The sequence below is a fragment of the Adelges cooleyi genome, unplaced genomic scaffold (assembly GCF_023614345.1).
Source record: "Adelges cooleyi isolate 19-005CV unplaced genomic scaffold, UGA_ACOO_1.1 ACOO_flye_CR_arks_rails_tigmint_CR_PRNA_108, whole genome shotgun sequence".
Classification (NCBI taxonomy): domain Eukaryota; kingdom Metazoa; phylum Arthropoda; class Insecta; order Hemiptera; family Adelgidae; genus Adelges; species Adelges cooleyi.
In genome coordinates, this window is record NW_026095761.1 from 12665203 (window position 1) to 12682030 (window position 16828).

Here is a 16828-nt window from a genome sequence, read left to right on the forward strand (position 1 = left end):
GTATATCTGATGAACTTGAAACAGTATTTTGCCTCCTGTTCATTATACAAAAAAATAATTTTTTTGTCTCAAATTTACTTCGAGTACAACCCAAAAATTATCCAATCTATAAAAAATGTTGCTCATTTCGTTAGGCAGCCCATGGATCCGCATATACAGGAGGTTATACAAATGTTACATACGTTTGATTGGAAGTATTCAATATTCTCCTACCAGTTTGATGTTCAAATTAGAGAAGTATTCACTTTAATAAAAGACATGACCTTGGATTACGGCATTTTAACAACATTTTCCGAGCCGTTGATGGACATTGAGTTTGGCAACAAGTGGATGATTGATGAAATCGCTCAAAAATATAGCACCGTTTATTTAGAAGATTCTGATTCGGTGCAAAAAATAATTACAGTCACTGATATATACATCCAGCGAATTAAGGCAATAAATCAGGGAGTTAACTTTGAAGTATACAGCTCGATAGTGAGTCTTAAGAATTCTAAGCATTTAGATCGTTTAGCATTTATGACAACACACGGATATAATAAAAATTATAAAAAATTTAATTCAACTATGAAATGTCCCAGTTGTTCTAAACCACTATTCTAATAATTAGCTAAAGATGTTGTTTAAGTCAAGCGCACATTTTCAAAAGAGTTTCATTTGTTTTAATTGGAATTAAATTAATGGCTTTAAGGTATACAACATTTCAAATGTACACTTTTATTATTATTATTATTATTATGTTATTTTATTTTCAAAAATAAACGTCAGGTCCATTTCGATGTAACGATTAAGTATTTTTGTGAATACGAAATTGTACTCTTCATTTTAATGTTGTTTTATATAAATGCCTATATAACAGTGTCGTTTCATAGTGCACATCGAAAAAGTTGAGGACACAATTTTACAGAAATTATTATAAATCTAAGGAATATAATCACTTTTAAATAAACGCTTTGTTGCGTATCTGTGGATGTGAATCTTTGCTACTAGACAACCTAAAAAACACACACATTTTCCAGCGCATGGATACAATGCGTTTATTATCTTCAGCCACTGCCATAATATAATTTTTGTGAAAGATTTCTGCCAATAGATATTTGTTATAATTTCTATTTGGCTAACCGTCGGTAAAAAAATAAATATAACGATATACGTATATAATAATTATATTCGTTAGATTTTGTGCTTAAAAGTAGATACGTAATAATATTTCAAGTGTTTATTAAGAAAAGGGATCAGGATAAATAAATTACACGAATACATATTATTAATACAACCGATAAAATAAATCATATAAACTAATACATAAAACAAGTGAATGGGTATATAAATCTATCATCAAGTGTGACGCAAAATAGCTGAATAAATTGAGTAAAATAGTAAATCAATCGTCTATACCGGGCATTTACTCGACCGCAAACGACATTTATCGAGCTTGACGCATCACGCAACTGAGTAAATAAATTTACTAACGTATGGAGTCGAGTATACTTCACGCAAAACCGATAAAGAAATTGAGTACATGTACGTACTAACTGAAATGAAAAAAAAATCGTACGAAACTTGTGTAACCGAGCAAATTAATTAAGTACATAAATCGAATAAATGAGTAAGTAGATCGAGTACTTGGCGCAACGTGTTACGCAAAACAAATAAATACATTTAGTAATATTACAAACAAACCGAGTAAATAAACCGAACATATAGAGCATATATATTGAGCATTTAGCGTTGTGCGTCACTGAAAACGAGTAAATTAATCGAATATACATCAATCATTAGGCTTGTCGCGTCAAGCAAAAATCTCACGAGTTTTCGTTTAAATAGGTAAACAAATGGGAACTATTTCGTAGTATTGAGTTAAGGTTTTAGCCTTCAATATCAGGTTAAATATAAGTCCCAAAAAGTGACTTTAACACTATAAATGTAGTTTATAAATGCTATTATGGGGTTACAAAAAAGAAATTTAATATATAGACTGGTTAGGTAATCACAAAATAAGAATGCGTTGTCAAAAAAAACAAATTTAACGACAAAGTTGGAAATTACCTACCATACCCCAAGACCCTAACTTCAACTCCATAAGTAGGTGATATAATGTCTTAAGTTAAAATCAGTGACCTAAAAACATATATATTGACCTATTTCATACCTTTTAGAGTAAAATCCAGATTTTTAGCTTCGATGCGATAGCCGAGAGACTATTGGTTTTATAAAGATGTATTTTTTTTTGTTTGTTAGACGCGTTATATTTTTTCCCGTCGCCGAATCATTCGTGCAGCACCTATATAGATTCGAAATCGTATGCAGAAGAATATTTAGTTATAAGTATTGTTTTATTTGTTTAAAAATCCATTAACTTTTAACACGTTCATAGTAGTCTACTGAAAATTTTAACTTATAGATTGGAAAAATTAGATTATTGCAAGAAAACTAACAAAAATATTTGTTCACAAATCATTGGCGGGATAACATATGTAAACATGTTTTAAGGAGTTGTTTATTATAGTATTTTTTTTTTTAAATTATGATCATGTTAACAAATGTTCTAATTTACACAAGCGTATTACTTTTTAGAAACATGTATCGTGTTTTTTTTTGCAAATAATAGTGTGTTTTGTGTCATAGATACACAAATACTGTAGGGCGTAATTAAATAGAAGCGTCGGGCATCGGACTCAAACAGTAGCGGATGTCGCATCTGATGGAAAACACGGACGTTATTGACGATTTAATAAAGACTTTTGGTATTGAAGTCGACAGCGGTCCTATAGTAACCCGGTTTACCGAACTTTACCTGGCTACTAACAACGTTAACGTGCCACTGGACCAATACATCAACTCATTTATTACACTACAAGACTATGTCATAACTACGCTCAAAGCGATGACCTTGAGAATTGTTTTTGTATATCTGATGAACTTGAAACAGTATTTTGCCTCCTGTTCATTATACAAAAAAATAATTTTTTTGTCTCAAATTTACTTCGAGTACAACCCAAAAATTATCCAATCTATAAAAAATGTTACTCATTTCGTTAGGCAGCCCATGGATCCGCATATACAGGAGGTTATACAAATGTTACATACGTTTGATTGGAAGTATTTAATATTCTCCTTCCAGTATGATGCTTACTGTGATGATATGTTCAGTTTAATAAAAGACATGACCTTGGATTACGGCGTTTTAACAACATTTTCTGAACCGTTGAGAGACATTGAGTTTGGCAACAAGTGGATGATTGATGATATTGACTCCGATTCGGGTCCAAAAAATAATTGCAGTCACTGATATATACATCGAGCGAATTAAGGCAATAAATCAGGGAATTAACTTCAAAGTATACAGCTCGATAGTGAGTCTTAAGAAGTCTAAGCATTATAATCGTTTAGCTTTAATGGCAAAGAACGGTTATAATAAAGAACTTAATTCAACTATAAAATGTCTCAGTTTATCTAAGCCACTATTCTAATAATTAGATAAAGATGATGTTTAAGTCAAACGCACATTTTCAAAAGAGTTTTATTTGTTTTAATTGGAATTAAATTAATGGCTTAAGGTATTTAAAATTTAAAATATACACTTTATTTATTATTAGTATGTTATTTTATTTTCAAAAATAAACGACAGATCCATTTCGATGCAACGATTATGGTTTTTGTTCTAAAATTTTACTCTTCATGCTAATGTTGTTTTATACAAATGCTAGTATAGTAGTATCGTTGTATAGTGTAGATGGGCACATTGAAGATGATGAGGACACAAGTTTACAGAAATCTAAGGAATATAATCACTTTTAAATAAACGCTTGGATACGTATCTATAGATTTTTATTCAATACAGTAATTTTAAATATAAATCACGTATATGTATATATCATAGGATAAACCCAAAATGATTTTTCAACACTATTTATGTAGGTTTGGAATACTATTATGGGTTTACATATGTACTTGAAATTCTGTATATGAAATTTTATATAATAACAAAATAAGAATAGCTAATAAAAAAAACAATTTTGAAAATTACTTTTCCTCTCCCAAGACGTTAAGAAAGGGGTATACTAGAAAAAAATAAAATCACTCCAATTGTAAAAATATGAAACTGTTCTAGTTTACATGAGCGTATTATTTTTTAGAAACATGTATCGTTTTTATTTTTACAAATAACATTGTCTTTTGCGCCATACTTAAATAAAACTATTTCTACATAGTCTGAATAACACTTGCCAAACAATATATATTTTATGTGATCAGTTATTTTTGCTTTAGAAAAAAAATAATTTTCTTTGTAAACGATGTATGTACGTATAATTTAATACAAATTTATTTTAATGTATAGAGTACTTAATTAAGTTTGTACTGTGTAAATTTTCCATTTTCCATTTCCATGTTTATATAATTAAAAAACACAAAAAAAAAAAAATAAACAATAATATTATTTTAACTTTATTGATTGAAAAGTAATTAAAACGCAAATAACAATCCTTTGTGTACTTAAAACGGATAAAATGTAGATTTTGAAGAAATGTATGTACCAATACGATCATAATATTTAGTGGTAGACTAATTGTCATTTATTGTATATACTATTGATGTAATATTATCATCATAATCCAAGCTTAAGAGGCCACGAAGGCCATTGAAAGTAATATTATAGTTTAACAATTATTGTTTACTTTCTTGATTTTTAAAAATCAATGAAGTATGATAATTGAAATGAAAAAAAATCGAGACTATCTTTGAGAATATGAAATTAATATTTTACAATAAAAATGAGAAGATAGATATTTGTCTATAATAATAATCTGTTAATATATATTATTATCTTGTAGAAGATTATTACAGGTAGATTGGATTTCATACCTATGCGACATGCGGTATAATGTTTTGAACTTGATAAAAGCTGTATACAATTTTGTAAACGCCTATTTTCCAGTTTTCTCTTAAACTATAAGATTAAATGTTGTTTTTAAGCTCATCGCGAAGAGCTTGTGTCTAGTTTGCAATATATGGAGGGGGTATACATTTTTAAAAGTTCACATCCTTACTCTTAAAAATATAAACCACTCCCCCCAAAAAAGTATTGCAATTTTTTCATCTTTAAATTATTTGATTTGTGAAAAATGGTCTGTTTGTGTGGACATTTTCATTAAATATTTATTAGGCATGCCTCTTTAAAAAAGTATTCTCAGTTCAAAATATTACCTCCTTTCTTCCCTAGAAGTGGTTTGTAGACTGTGATTGATTGAGACGGAGCTGGTTTTGATTGTGCTTTGTTGGACTGTGGTGGTTTAAACTGTGCTCGGATCTTACTATTTCCAAATTCGCATCGAAGCGTTTAATTGAGATGATATCACATTTAGATTTGTATGTGACCCAAATTTGCTAACTTGTTCTGTACCGATTTATATTGTACTTGACTTGGACTGTGCTGGCTTACATTGCACTTGATTTTGACTGCACTTAGTTTGAACTGTGCTTGGTTTTTGGTAATGTGGTAGTAAAAAATATGGACACAATGAGTTAAAAAATAATTGACTTGTTTGTTGCAACATAAAAGCCTAAAACTTCAATACAGATTCCTTAATTTTGTTTTCTACAGACTACAGCTATTTATAAAGCGTTTAGTGGACTCAATCGATTTACTGGAAATATTTATTAATATTTAACAAATTCTCATAAAACCATTTCCGTGGTTCGCCAGTAAATAAGTGCTTACCTAACAAATTAATTTGACTATCCTTATATCATTATTATATCTTACATTGTTATACCCTTACAAATCCTTATCTTATTATATAGTTTGCAACTTGATGTATCTGCAAATGCACTATATATGCTTTCTAACTGAAAATTATTTAAATTCTACTTATTCGTTATTAAAAACTTGATCTACACGGATCTAATGTTAAAGCATACAGTTAACCGTGTTTTCGTTTGTGCCGGCTAAATAAATAACAATAGAGTTATTTGCGTACCTAAATAAAAAAAAACACTGCTGGTATTTTGCACCAACTTATGTTACATGCTTTTATAGGAATATGAGTGCATATGAACTTGTAATACGATTGTGTTATTGTAAGTCGAGAAACAAAAAAACAACATACAGCGTTGTGCGTTATCGTTTTAACAAAATAATATATACTGTGAATATAATCGACGTGGCATTACCCAAATACTCAAAATGACGATTATAAAGATTCCTCTTGTTTTAATGATAATATCTTGTCTGAGTATAATCAACGCGATGGAAGGCTCGTCGGAGGAAAACATTACATTCGAACCATTTTGGAAGAAACAGCTGAAGTCTGATTCTCGTTTTGGTACTGAATCGTTTCAAACAAAATGGCGAGACCGAGGCTATATTACAAGACGTAACATACCCCAAAGAGAACTCCTGATAACGAAGTCCGAGTTTGTAAGAAACTATGCTTTGACTTTGCATAAAGAATTGGAATGCGGTTTCGTGTTCAGTGCACTGGTACACGTGTATCTGATAAACTCATCAAAAGAACTGGTACCGCTAACATTTACCGATGAAGCGGCGTACATAGTCAACTACGGGCTTTTAATAAATAGAATACATTTTTTGGAGGTCATGTGGTTATTATATTTCTACAATACACAGGTGGACGAGTGGTTCCGGTTAGAAGGCACCAATGTCGATTATAAAGATATACTATTAGCTTCAAACGCCGCTTTGGAAACAGTGCTCGAGGAGTTTACTGAGTCTAACGAGTGTGAGGTGTACGACCATGAAACTTGTGTGGTCGAAGAAATAAAATACGTGGACAAGATCAAGGAAATTTTGGGAGGCCAAAAAACTGGTGTCCCGTTGACATTGGAGTCTAACAAAGAAAGATTTTTAGCTCAGCGAAATGTTAATAATATTGATTTCATAAGTAAAGAAGCGTCTGGCATCGGTATCGAACAGTTGCGGTTGTCACATTTGATGGAAGACACGGAAGCCATTGACGATTTAATAAAGACTTTTGGTGTTGAGGTCGACAGCGCTCCTATAGTGAACCGTTTTACCGAACTTTACTTGGCTACTAACAACGTTAATATGCCACTGGACCAATACATTAACTCATTTATTACACTACAAAACCATGTAATAGTTACCCTCAAGGCGATGGTATTGAGAATCTTTTCTGTATATCTGCTGAACATGAAACAGTATTTTGCATCCAGTTCAATATTTCAAAAAATTAATTTCTTGGCTCGAGTTTACTCCGAAAATAACCAAAAAATGATCGATTCTCTAAAAAATGTCGCTTATTTCATTGGACAGCCCACCGATCTGAGTATAAAAAAGGTTATACGTATTTTATATGCGTTTGATTGGACGTATTCAATATTCTCCTACCAGTTTGATGTTCAAATTAGAGAAGTATTCACTTTAATAAAAGACATGACCTTGGATTACAGCGTTTTAACAACATTTTCCGAACCTTTGAGGGATAATGAGTTTGGCAATAAATGGATGGTCAATGAAATCGCTCAAAAATATAGCGCCGTTTATTCAGTAGACTCCGATTTAGTGCAAAAAGTAATTTCAGTCACTGATATATACATCGAGCGAATTAAGGCAATAAATCAGGGAATTAATTTCAAAGTATACAGCTCGATAGTGAGTCTTAAGAAGTCTAAGCATTATAATCATTTAACTTTAATGGCAACACACGGTTATAATAAAAAGGATAAACATATAATTCAACTATAAAATGTGAATTTTGTTATAAATCACTATTTTTATAATTAGATTGAGACGATGTATAAGTCAAACACATATTTTCCAAAAAGTTTTATTTGGAATTAAATGAATGGCTTTGGGTTATTCAATATTTCAAATGTACACTTTTATTATTATTATCTTATTAGTTTCAAAAATAAACGACTGATCCATTTTTGTTGCAACGATTAAGGTTTTTTGTGATAACGAAATTATACTCTATATGGCCAAAATACAATTTGTTTAATAAAGCTATACAAATTGTATTTGTAAAACACAAAAGTGATTTTTTCTAAAACTTAAAAAATGTGTATTGCCAACAGTGATTTGCCTTTTGTCTACATTAACAAATGATACAAAACGTATCGTCGTATTTTGTACAATGTAGAATTTTTAAAATGTTTAATAATATAAGACTCAAAAAGCGACTCTAACAATACAAATTTGGATTTTTAAGTTTATTTTGGATTTACAAACTTGAAATTTAGTATATGACCTGTTATATAATCACAAAATAAAGATGCCCAATAAAATAAACAATTTTAACCAAATTGGAAATTACCCAACCTTTTTATAGGACCCTAATCCCATCCTCATAAGTAATCTGTAGCTGTTCATAAAAATGGTTTCCTGAATTACTTGTTATTGTTATAGAGTCACCGCAGCTTTTTTAATATTTAATTCCATACTTTAGTTTTGTACTACATTTTCGTTTCCGGCGTTGCTCATTTAACAGAAAGACATGTCTAGTTGTCAGTCGGCTAAAATATGTCTGGTATGGTTTGTCTATGTAAAACAAAACATTTTTATAAACGTAGTACATTATTTGTCTAAATATTAGTCGAATTATAATCCTAATCTGCTCAGAAGTCACCGTCTAGCCAGTAATGACGTACTGTACGTTTGAAATGTAATCCAACAGAGGTACACTAAGGTCTGGTTGTTTATCAGAAGTTCAAATGCCTGTGTGTCCTATGATGGTTACTTAGGAACTCAAGAGTAAAAAACATAAATGAAATGTCTAGAGGTCAATTTAGAGGTATATATTATATTAAATAGGCATAGAAGTCAGGAGTGATAAGTAAGTAAAACAACATATTTAGTAATTTCTTAATGTATTATAGTAAAACATCATATATAAGAATATTTTCAAAAAGAAAACTATTTTAGAGATAAAATATATATAATAAGATACACAAAACAAACAATAAAACAAATATCTTAAGATTTGAGGTGAAAAATTAACTCTGTGAATGAACTCTGTGCGCTTTGAAATTCGAAAATGAATTATACTAGAGCAGTACCCTGGGACCATCAGATATTTATCCTATTTCGGTATCCCTTGTTGAACCAACGCCCTCGTAAAATTTAAATTAATTTGGCATAGATTCCAATTAATTATATGACAGCGCAATATAGTGGTTTTGATTAAATTCAAGATAATACCGCGTATCGTCTGATAGATGCTGCTGTGTAAGACATAAACCGTTTTCATAGGAAATTTCAACAAGGAATTAATTTCAACCACATGTCGGTAGATGTATCAATACACACACACACTTTAGTTACTTGAACGATTTTATTAAGTTATGAAACTATTTTATCGAGTTATCGCGTAGGCGTTGTTAGAGAGAACAAATTCGTGTACTTTCATACGGATTATGACGTTTTACCATTACTGTACACTCTACTGACATAAATAAAATTAAAATAATAAATACTATTTTAGAGTTCCTATGTAAAACAACAGATATCAACAGCTATTGTTATCCGCGCATAGACGGCGAAGGAAAGTTATCTTAATGATTATTTAAAACGACTATTGTCAACAACGTCACAGCGACAAGAAGAATACTCGAGAAGATCGTTTAGTAACGAATAAATCATTGTCGGCTGACAAAATGCCCATTGTAGTGCTCAAAGTGTAAGCCTGAAAAAAATCCTAGTTATAATTCTATTCATAGTACTTATAGATATTCAAATAAATTACAATATTTCAATGCACGTTTTTCTTTTACTAGTTTTATTTAATTAAAAGGCTTTCTGTAAAAGGGAACCGAAAGACGGGCACCAGTACATAGTTATTAAATCATTAGGTGTTATATATATTGCATATTTTAATATTGTTGTTGTAGTTCCTATTGCAAAACAACCCATCTCAACAGTTCAAGACTAGCATAGAGTTATGTCCAAATTGAACAACAGACTACGGCATTAGTTTATAAATCTAAATAATATATTCCTCTTGTAAATGTATTCTTATTATGTTTAGATCTGAGTATTATAAAGTGTTCGTTTTACATATCTCATCACATGATAAGCTGAAAATATGATTTCATTTTTTAATGTTTTATGCAAAAAACACCCAAATGATAATCAATTAGACGATTACAGTAGTTCAGACTTAAAATAAAACAATTTTTTGTGTTTATTACAAATAATTTTTATACTCTTGCAAGCTTAGAACTATTATAATTAAAATTAAGATTTTTGGACGCCCATTTAGTATTGTTTTTTAATTAGGTTGGTAACTTTATGCTCTACGGAGTGGTCCATAAAGTAAGACATTAGGTTTCTCTGAAAATAATTAAACTTTTGTAGTTTTTATTTTTGGTGAAATTTTAGTTATTTTGAGCTATTTTACAGTATTAAACATCATTGTATTAAAAAAAAAGTTTTTTTTTAAATTCTAGTGTTTTATCAACTTTTGAAACTCCAACATCAACGTACATATTTTATTAACTTTTTAAATAGAGATTAATTTAACAAAAATGTTCACTGGTCGATTATCGGTTTTGAATGATTACTTTTGAAGTTATATATAAGGCAAATATATACTTTACCGCTTAAGTAAGGTAGTGGTAGTAGGTTAGTTTCTAAAGTTAAGATAGAACTCTAAAAAATATTAAGAATGACAAATATTTGGTAATTTAAATAATATTTTAAAATAACATAGCAAAACCATTTTTTCAAAAAGAGAAACTCCAAAATTGTAATTATTTAAACAGATATTAGGTGTCCTACGTTAAAAGGACTACTTTGTTTATTTTTTCACTCTTATGGCCTAGGCCATATAATTAACTGATTAAAAACACGGTTGACCTGTTTGAAATGTAGTTTTATCGACGAGTTTTCCCAACAAATGTGATAACGTATAAAAAGTCAATTTATATTATATGTCTGTGATTTTTTATGTGCTTTTTAATCTGGCTCACGCCTACATTGCTATCATTTTGTCGACTTCTAGACGGCACTGCTTTTTATTTCCCGACGGCTTAAGTGCAGCAGGTCTGGCCTATAAAAAAAGTCACCCCGGTTGTTTAATTCACAACAATAGTGTATGCCACGCTGAAAAAAAAAACCCCTCTAGGCTTGCACATTTTATTAAATAGACTGCACATCATGAAAGCCGAGTCGGATTTAGTGCGCCCATAATTAGTATTATAATTATTAAAAATGTAACTTGAATAGACATTTCTCACCTCAATTGACACGGGAAATACAAAACTTGGTTACATTTAATTGTTGTAGAGAATTGGTTTAATAGATTACATATTCTAAATGATTAGAATTATCAATTCCATTCGTCAGATTTAAACATGACAGATTGTCATGTTTAACCAGGTAGAAACCGGGTATCCAGAGTAATGGATTTCATAAAGAGGAATTGTTAAACTACACTGGCACTTATTTAAAAATAAATTATGAATTACTCCCATATTCAGGTTTAGTCTTAAAATCAACGAATCCAATGCAAGAAATATTTCCTTTATTCCAAATCTTACACTACGAATAGCCACCAGGTTTAAATATGTATCAGTAACATAAGTGTGCGTTTTATTATTATTAAAAATGTTTTATATAGATTCAAAAATAGTAATTCATTATTGTAACTGCTTTCTTGTTCTTTAAAAGCCATACATGAAGGGAAACAAAATTTGATTTCTCTAACTTTTTATAACCTCTCAAAACGGTTTTGGGTTTGAGAATAAACTGTTTTTAATTATAGTAATATATAATTTATATAACTGTTGACAGATAATAAAAGACAATTTTGCATTCTAGAATTGACACATTTTAACACACGAGAATCCCATTTGAACACATAATGTTAATGCAATAGAAATGCTTCTCGAACGAAAAACACTTTACAAAAAAAAAAATATATTTTTTTTTATCTTCACGATAAACATTAAAGAAATTAAAACTAAGTGATGTTCTTTTTTACAAAATCAACATTTGATTTTCAATCAAATTTCTGTGCCCACCCCTCCCCCCATCCCGAAGAACCTAATTGTATTAAAACTGAGCAAGCTCGCTTATTATGGAATTTAATATTTACAATCTGTACAGGTGTACATTTTAGTTGAATAAAGTTTAACCCTTTACATTCTTAATATTATGATGTGATAAAATATTTCTCAGCAGGTACATCTTACTTTACCATAACAACTAGAAGACTGTAATTATACTGCTATAGTTTATAATATTATGTTATATTAATTTTAAATGAAATTAATCTGGTCTATTAGATAAATTTGCCTTAGAACATAACTTAGTTGAAAATCCAGCCTAAGTTGCAAAAATTTAAAAAAAAATCCTATATTAAATCGTCATTCCATCAACACCAGTTGAACAATGGATGTTGAATGTTTTAAATATGTTTATTTTTTTATGCAGTTTTATATTTTTATTCCTTAAGCTGTTTTTTTCAGTAAGACGATTTGCTTATGATTTAATCGTTAATGTCAATAATTTAAATGCATTCGTCAAAAACAAAACTAGTGGTTTTAAGCAAACAACAACATTCCTAAATTTCGAGTATTATTAAATTACCTGACGCTATCGGACCTGGTGTTAGGTGACCAATCCTTTGAGTAGGTAAATCGTCTGCTACCGCTGGTTCTCAGGTTTCTGGCATCGTTCCAACGAATGAAATGATGTTTGAATGTGTTCTTGACTTCGGAATTGACGAAACAGTAGAATATTGCCACAATAAATCCCTAAAATTACAAGACATATTTACATCATATAAATTTAAGTAAAATATTGATAGAAACAAACAACTAACATTAATTTCAACATCAAACGGCATTGTTCATTAGATTTTGAGCGTTTTATATTAGGAAATAATTAGGTTCAAGTATAACAAATCTAAAACACAATCTTAACGTTAACTGCGATTGATAACTATTTTAATAACCAACCGTCACAATGTTTCTTAAGTACAATGACAACATGTTTTTTGCAGGAAAACAAATAATAACATAATATAACAAACTGTTCAACAATATTGTCTACAGATTATAGATTTAATAACTCATTTTGTGATATTGTGGTAATATTAACATTGGTTTAATGTTGTACTCAATTATATTTATAAATTTAAATTTATACTGCAATTTTACTATTCTATTGTCATCTAAAATCAACGTAAGACTATTTCTAGAATACAGTAGTTGTAATTATTAGTTAATAAACTTGTAATACCTAGATAATTATACATCAGTTTATTCAACGACTATAATAATTGTGTAGCACCGGAGTAATTGATTGTTAGCTTGGATCTATCTTCGATGCACGGGATGTAATCAAAACCAAGTTGGAGCAAGTGATCATCGACACAATCGATGAAGGAATCTACTTTTGTCACAAACAATTCATAGATAGACTCTAGTGTTCGGCATCCATAGTCTGTCTTTTAGCATCCAACCAGCTTGGCTGTTGAACTGAAAGAACCACATACCTTGCCAATTCTGTTGCTGTTTAAGACGTCTGAGCATGGCAAAAACCACCGGAATCAAATGCTTTATCAATGCGTTTGATTCCATCTCGAATATGTAATTAGACTTGAACGATACCACTCGATCCGTTGGGGGTGACTAGCGTGGTTTATATTATAATGAACAAAAAACCTAATGTGTACCTACCTACCTATGACCTATGTACATAATATTTGTGTAACGTAGTAGACAACGTATACGCTTTATGTTTGCCCAGTGTCTGTGTTTGTTATTCATATCGATACTATTAATATTATTAAAACGTCAAACTAGACACACAAAACGCAATAATTATATAATAATGTAATATATTAAAAAAAAACCCATTTTTGTTAACGTGTTTACCTTTGACTAATCATTTTTAAATATAGAATATTATGTCAAGTGCTCCTCCTACATTAGTCTAATTTTCAATAAAAAATAATCCAATATAGTAAAAAATAACTTAAACATTACAGTATAAAAGAATTCTATTGACGGAAATCAGTTACATAATGAGAGTGAACTTTTTTCTTTTTATCTAAAAATGAACTCCTAGTAATATCAGCTATCGCTGACTAAATTATACAAACTTAGTATGCCATACATAGTATCCTACAACACCCTACGACTAAACCTTTTGGAGGGGTTGGAAATAAATTGTTATTGACAGTGAACAAAGCATTTTTGTAATTAATCAATTTAATTACAAGGTATTAAAAAAAATATATTTGGTTGATTTAAAATAATATTTAACAAAATATTGAAATTAAAAAAAAATACTTTATTCACTGTCAATAACAATTTGTTGACGTTTATTTTGTGTATATATTTTTTAGTTTGTATAACGCGCTCGCTGTTCGCTCAGTAACTGTAGTTCTTTATATTGATAAAACTATCAATATTATACAATAAATTAAACATCATGGGTTATTAGTACAGTAATGTCACTTGTTCGTATTTACTTATAGTGTTTTTTTTTGGTATTTATAAAAGGCTTAGCACGTCTACAGGTGTTTCACTACATAACTTATTGGCTTAAAATAAAGTTATTTATATAAATTAAAAAATTAAGAAAACTTTTAACATCGTTAATGAAATAAAGGCTAAATAAATTAATGTTATCTAATGAACAACTAAAAACACATTATTGTAAAGGCAATCCTTCGCAATTACGCAACGAAGCTACAAATTAATTATGGAAACAAACATTTCAATAATATTTCTTATTTGTCATACACATTCGAAAAACTCTACAACACCAATTTTCTACTTCCATAACCATAATATAAACATAACCACATCTCATAATGCCAATGGATCATATAAAAGTATGCATTAATAACATTTTCCTTCATAAAGCGTTTGATGAATGTTAGCCTTTTAAAAAAGTAAAAAAAAATTGTTTTAAAGCGATTCGGTTTAACTTTTATTCTTTAGGTTTTGGCATTTTTACTTTTTATTTAGTTCGGCATCGGTATTTTTTCTCTACAAGAAAAATAATAAATATAATCCGCGGTTAACCTGAGTAAAAAAAAAAAAAAAAACTTTGTAACATTATTACCAGGCCGTCAACCCTTGTCTACTTGTTTAAATGGAAAAACTAGGCCAAACTAAAAAAAACAACATAGTAAAATGTATAAAACCAAAATCGTAACGAAATGACATTAAGGAAAAAAGAAACCGGGTTTCAAAGTGCTTTCAAAGAAAAGTTTCAATGTTTTTCCGGTACGGTTTCCACGGTAGTATCAGTGGCTGCAAATTGATTATTATCGTTTGTCCTAATGCAAAACGAGTGTCGGCCGGAAATATAAAGAAAACACAAATTTCGGAGTAGGTTAGAGCAGCAAAATCTGTCGGTAATGAGTTTGAAAACTTTTGGTATTACAATCAGAAGACGCGTGGAAAATTTCCCGACAGTCAGCAAGCATATAAAGGTAACGTTAATTCAATAAAATATTATTCCACGTAGCCCGATGCATTAACGAACATAACGAGGTGGCGACGGACAACTTTCTTCGAGTTTGTGTCTTCGGCTCAACAATCCAGCTGAGAAAATATTATAATAATATTCACAGATAATTCCTTAACCGACGCGACGACTCGGATGAACGCACTGTTGTTGGTCCTTCTTGCGTGTTAAAATACTCTGATATCTCAAAAAGCTAATTATGACTTGGATAGTAGACTGTTTATCATATTATTGTATACAGAGTGATCCATTCAAAGTTTAACAGTCAGAGCAAATGTGTATAGAATAAATTAAGAAGATTAGGGATGCTGTTTTACAAGATTCGCTTTCAATTGTTCGGCTAGTAAATTATACGGCCATATGTGACTCAAGTTTAATATGCGGAATTCCACGGTGGGTGACGTTAACAGAACGGAAAATTCAAATCTACCTTAAGCCCAGAAGTGTGTAATAAAAATAGCTTATTGTCTACCAGGTGCATACCCATCAAAAGAAAATATAAGAAGAATCTACCTAACTGTACGATTAAAATCATAAATAATACACGTCCTATTAAGTTTTTGTTTTTACATACTTAGAAAAATATATTATAACCTATAATTATCGCTCAGTTGGTATTGAATCGGCTCGATTGCAGTTTTTATTATATTAAACATGTAATAAAATTACAATTATGCTGAATTAAATAAAATTGGTATAAAATGTATGGGATTTTGCGAGACTTGGTTTTTTTTATTGTATTTTAACGATAAATCGGCGCTGAATGTAAATCCAGGGTGTCAGCTTGCATAATAATATTATTATTACTATAATAACTTGACGTGTAATATTCACCTGCATGGATAGTAATAGCGCTCGACCGTATGAATAATAGTTGGCGTACATGCTGTTTCCCGATGGTCCTACCATTGTCAATATGTAAGTCACGCCCAGCAGAGGTATGAGAATTAATAGGGCTTTACTCGCTCTGCGAAACTGTTGCGTTTCCGCCGAATTAGCCGAACGGAGCTTCGTGATGAGTACCTGTAAAAACAATTATTATATAAAACAAATTTAAAAAAAATTGCATATAGAAAATCCGTAGGAAATAAAAAAAAGTTAATTATGTGAAAACGGTTTGAAACAATCAAAAACGTCGAACCGAACCACCGCTTCGGTTGGAATATATTTTGTACTATGGAACTCACCCACATGATTCTGGCCAGGAAAATCAAGTTTATAATCAACACCAAAATGGCCGGACTTTGGTAGATCCAGTCGTGCACGGGATGAGGGTCTATCCACATGCACTGGACACCGTTGACCGGCAACGATGAGCTGTTGTTGGCAATCTGCGAACAAACGATGCACATTAGT

At 30.3% G+C, this 16828-nt stretch overlaps 1 protein-coding gene across 4 annotated transcripts in view; it reads right to left on the reverse strand.

Annotated features, from left to right (window-relative positions):
- LOC126847436 (diuretic hormone receptor-like) overlaps positions 1 to 16828 on the reverse strand; it is a 131148-nt gene that overhangs the window by 58815 nt on the left and 55505 nt on the right. For 2 of the 4 annotated variants that reach the window (XM_050587652.1, XM_050587654.1), the window contains exons 9-11: positions 16660 to 16803; positions 16307 to 16495; positions 12590 to 12741 (exon numbers count right to left, since the gene is read on the reverse strand). In XM_050587652.1, the coding sequence (XP_050443609.1) occupies positions 12590 to 12741; positions 16307 to 16495; positions 16660 to 16803 (485 nt within the window). Of the gene's footprint in view, positions 1 to 12574; positions 12742 to 16306; positions 16496 to 16659; positions 16804 to 16828 lie in introns of all 4 variants that reach the window. The other 2 variants (XM_050587651.1, XM_050587653.1) reach the window with 1 other exon arrangement.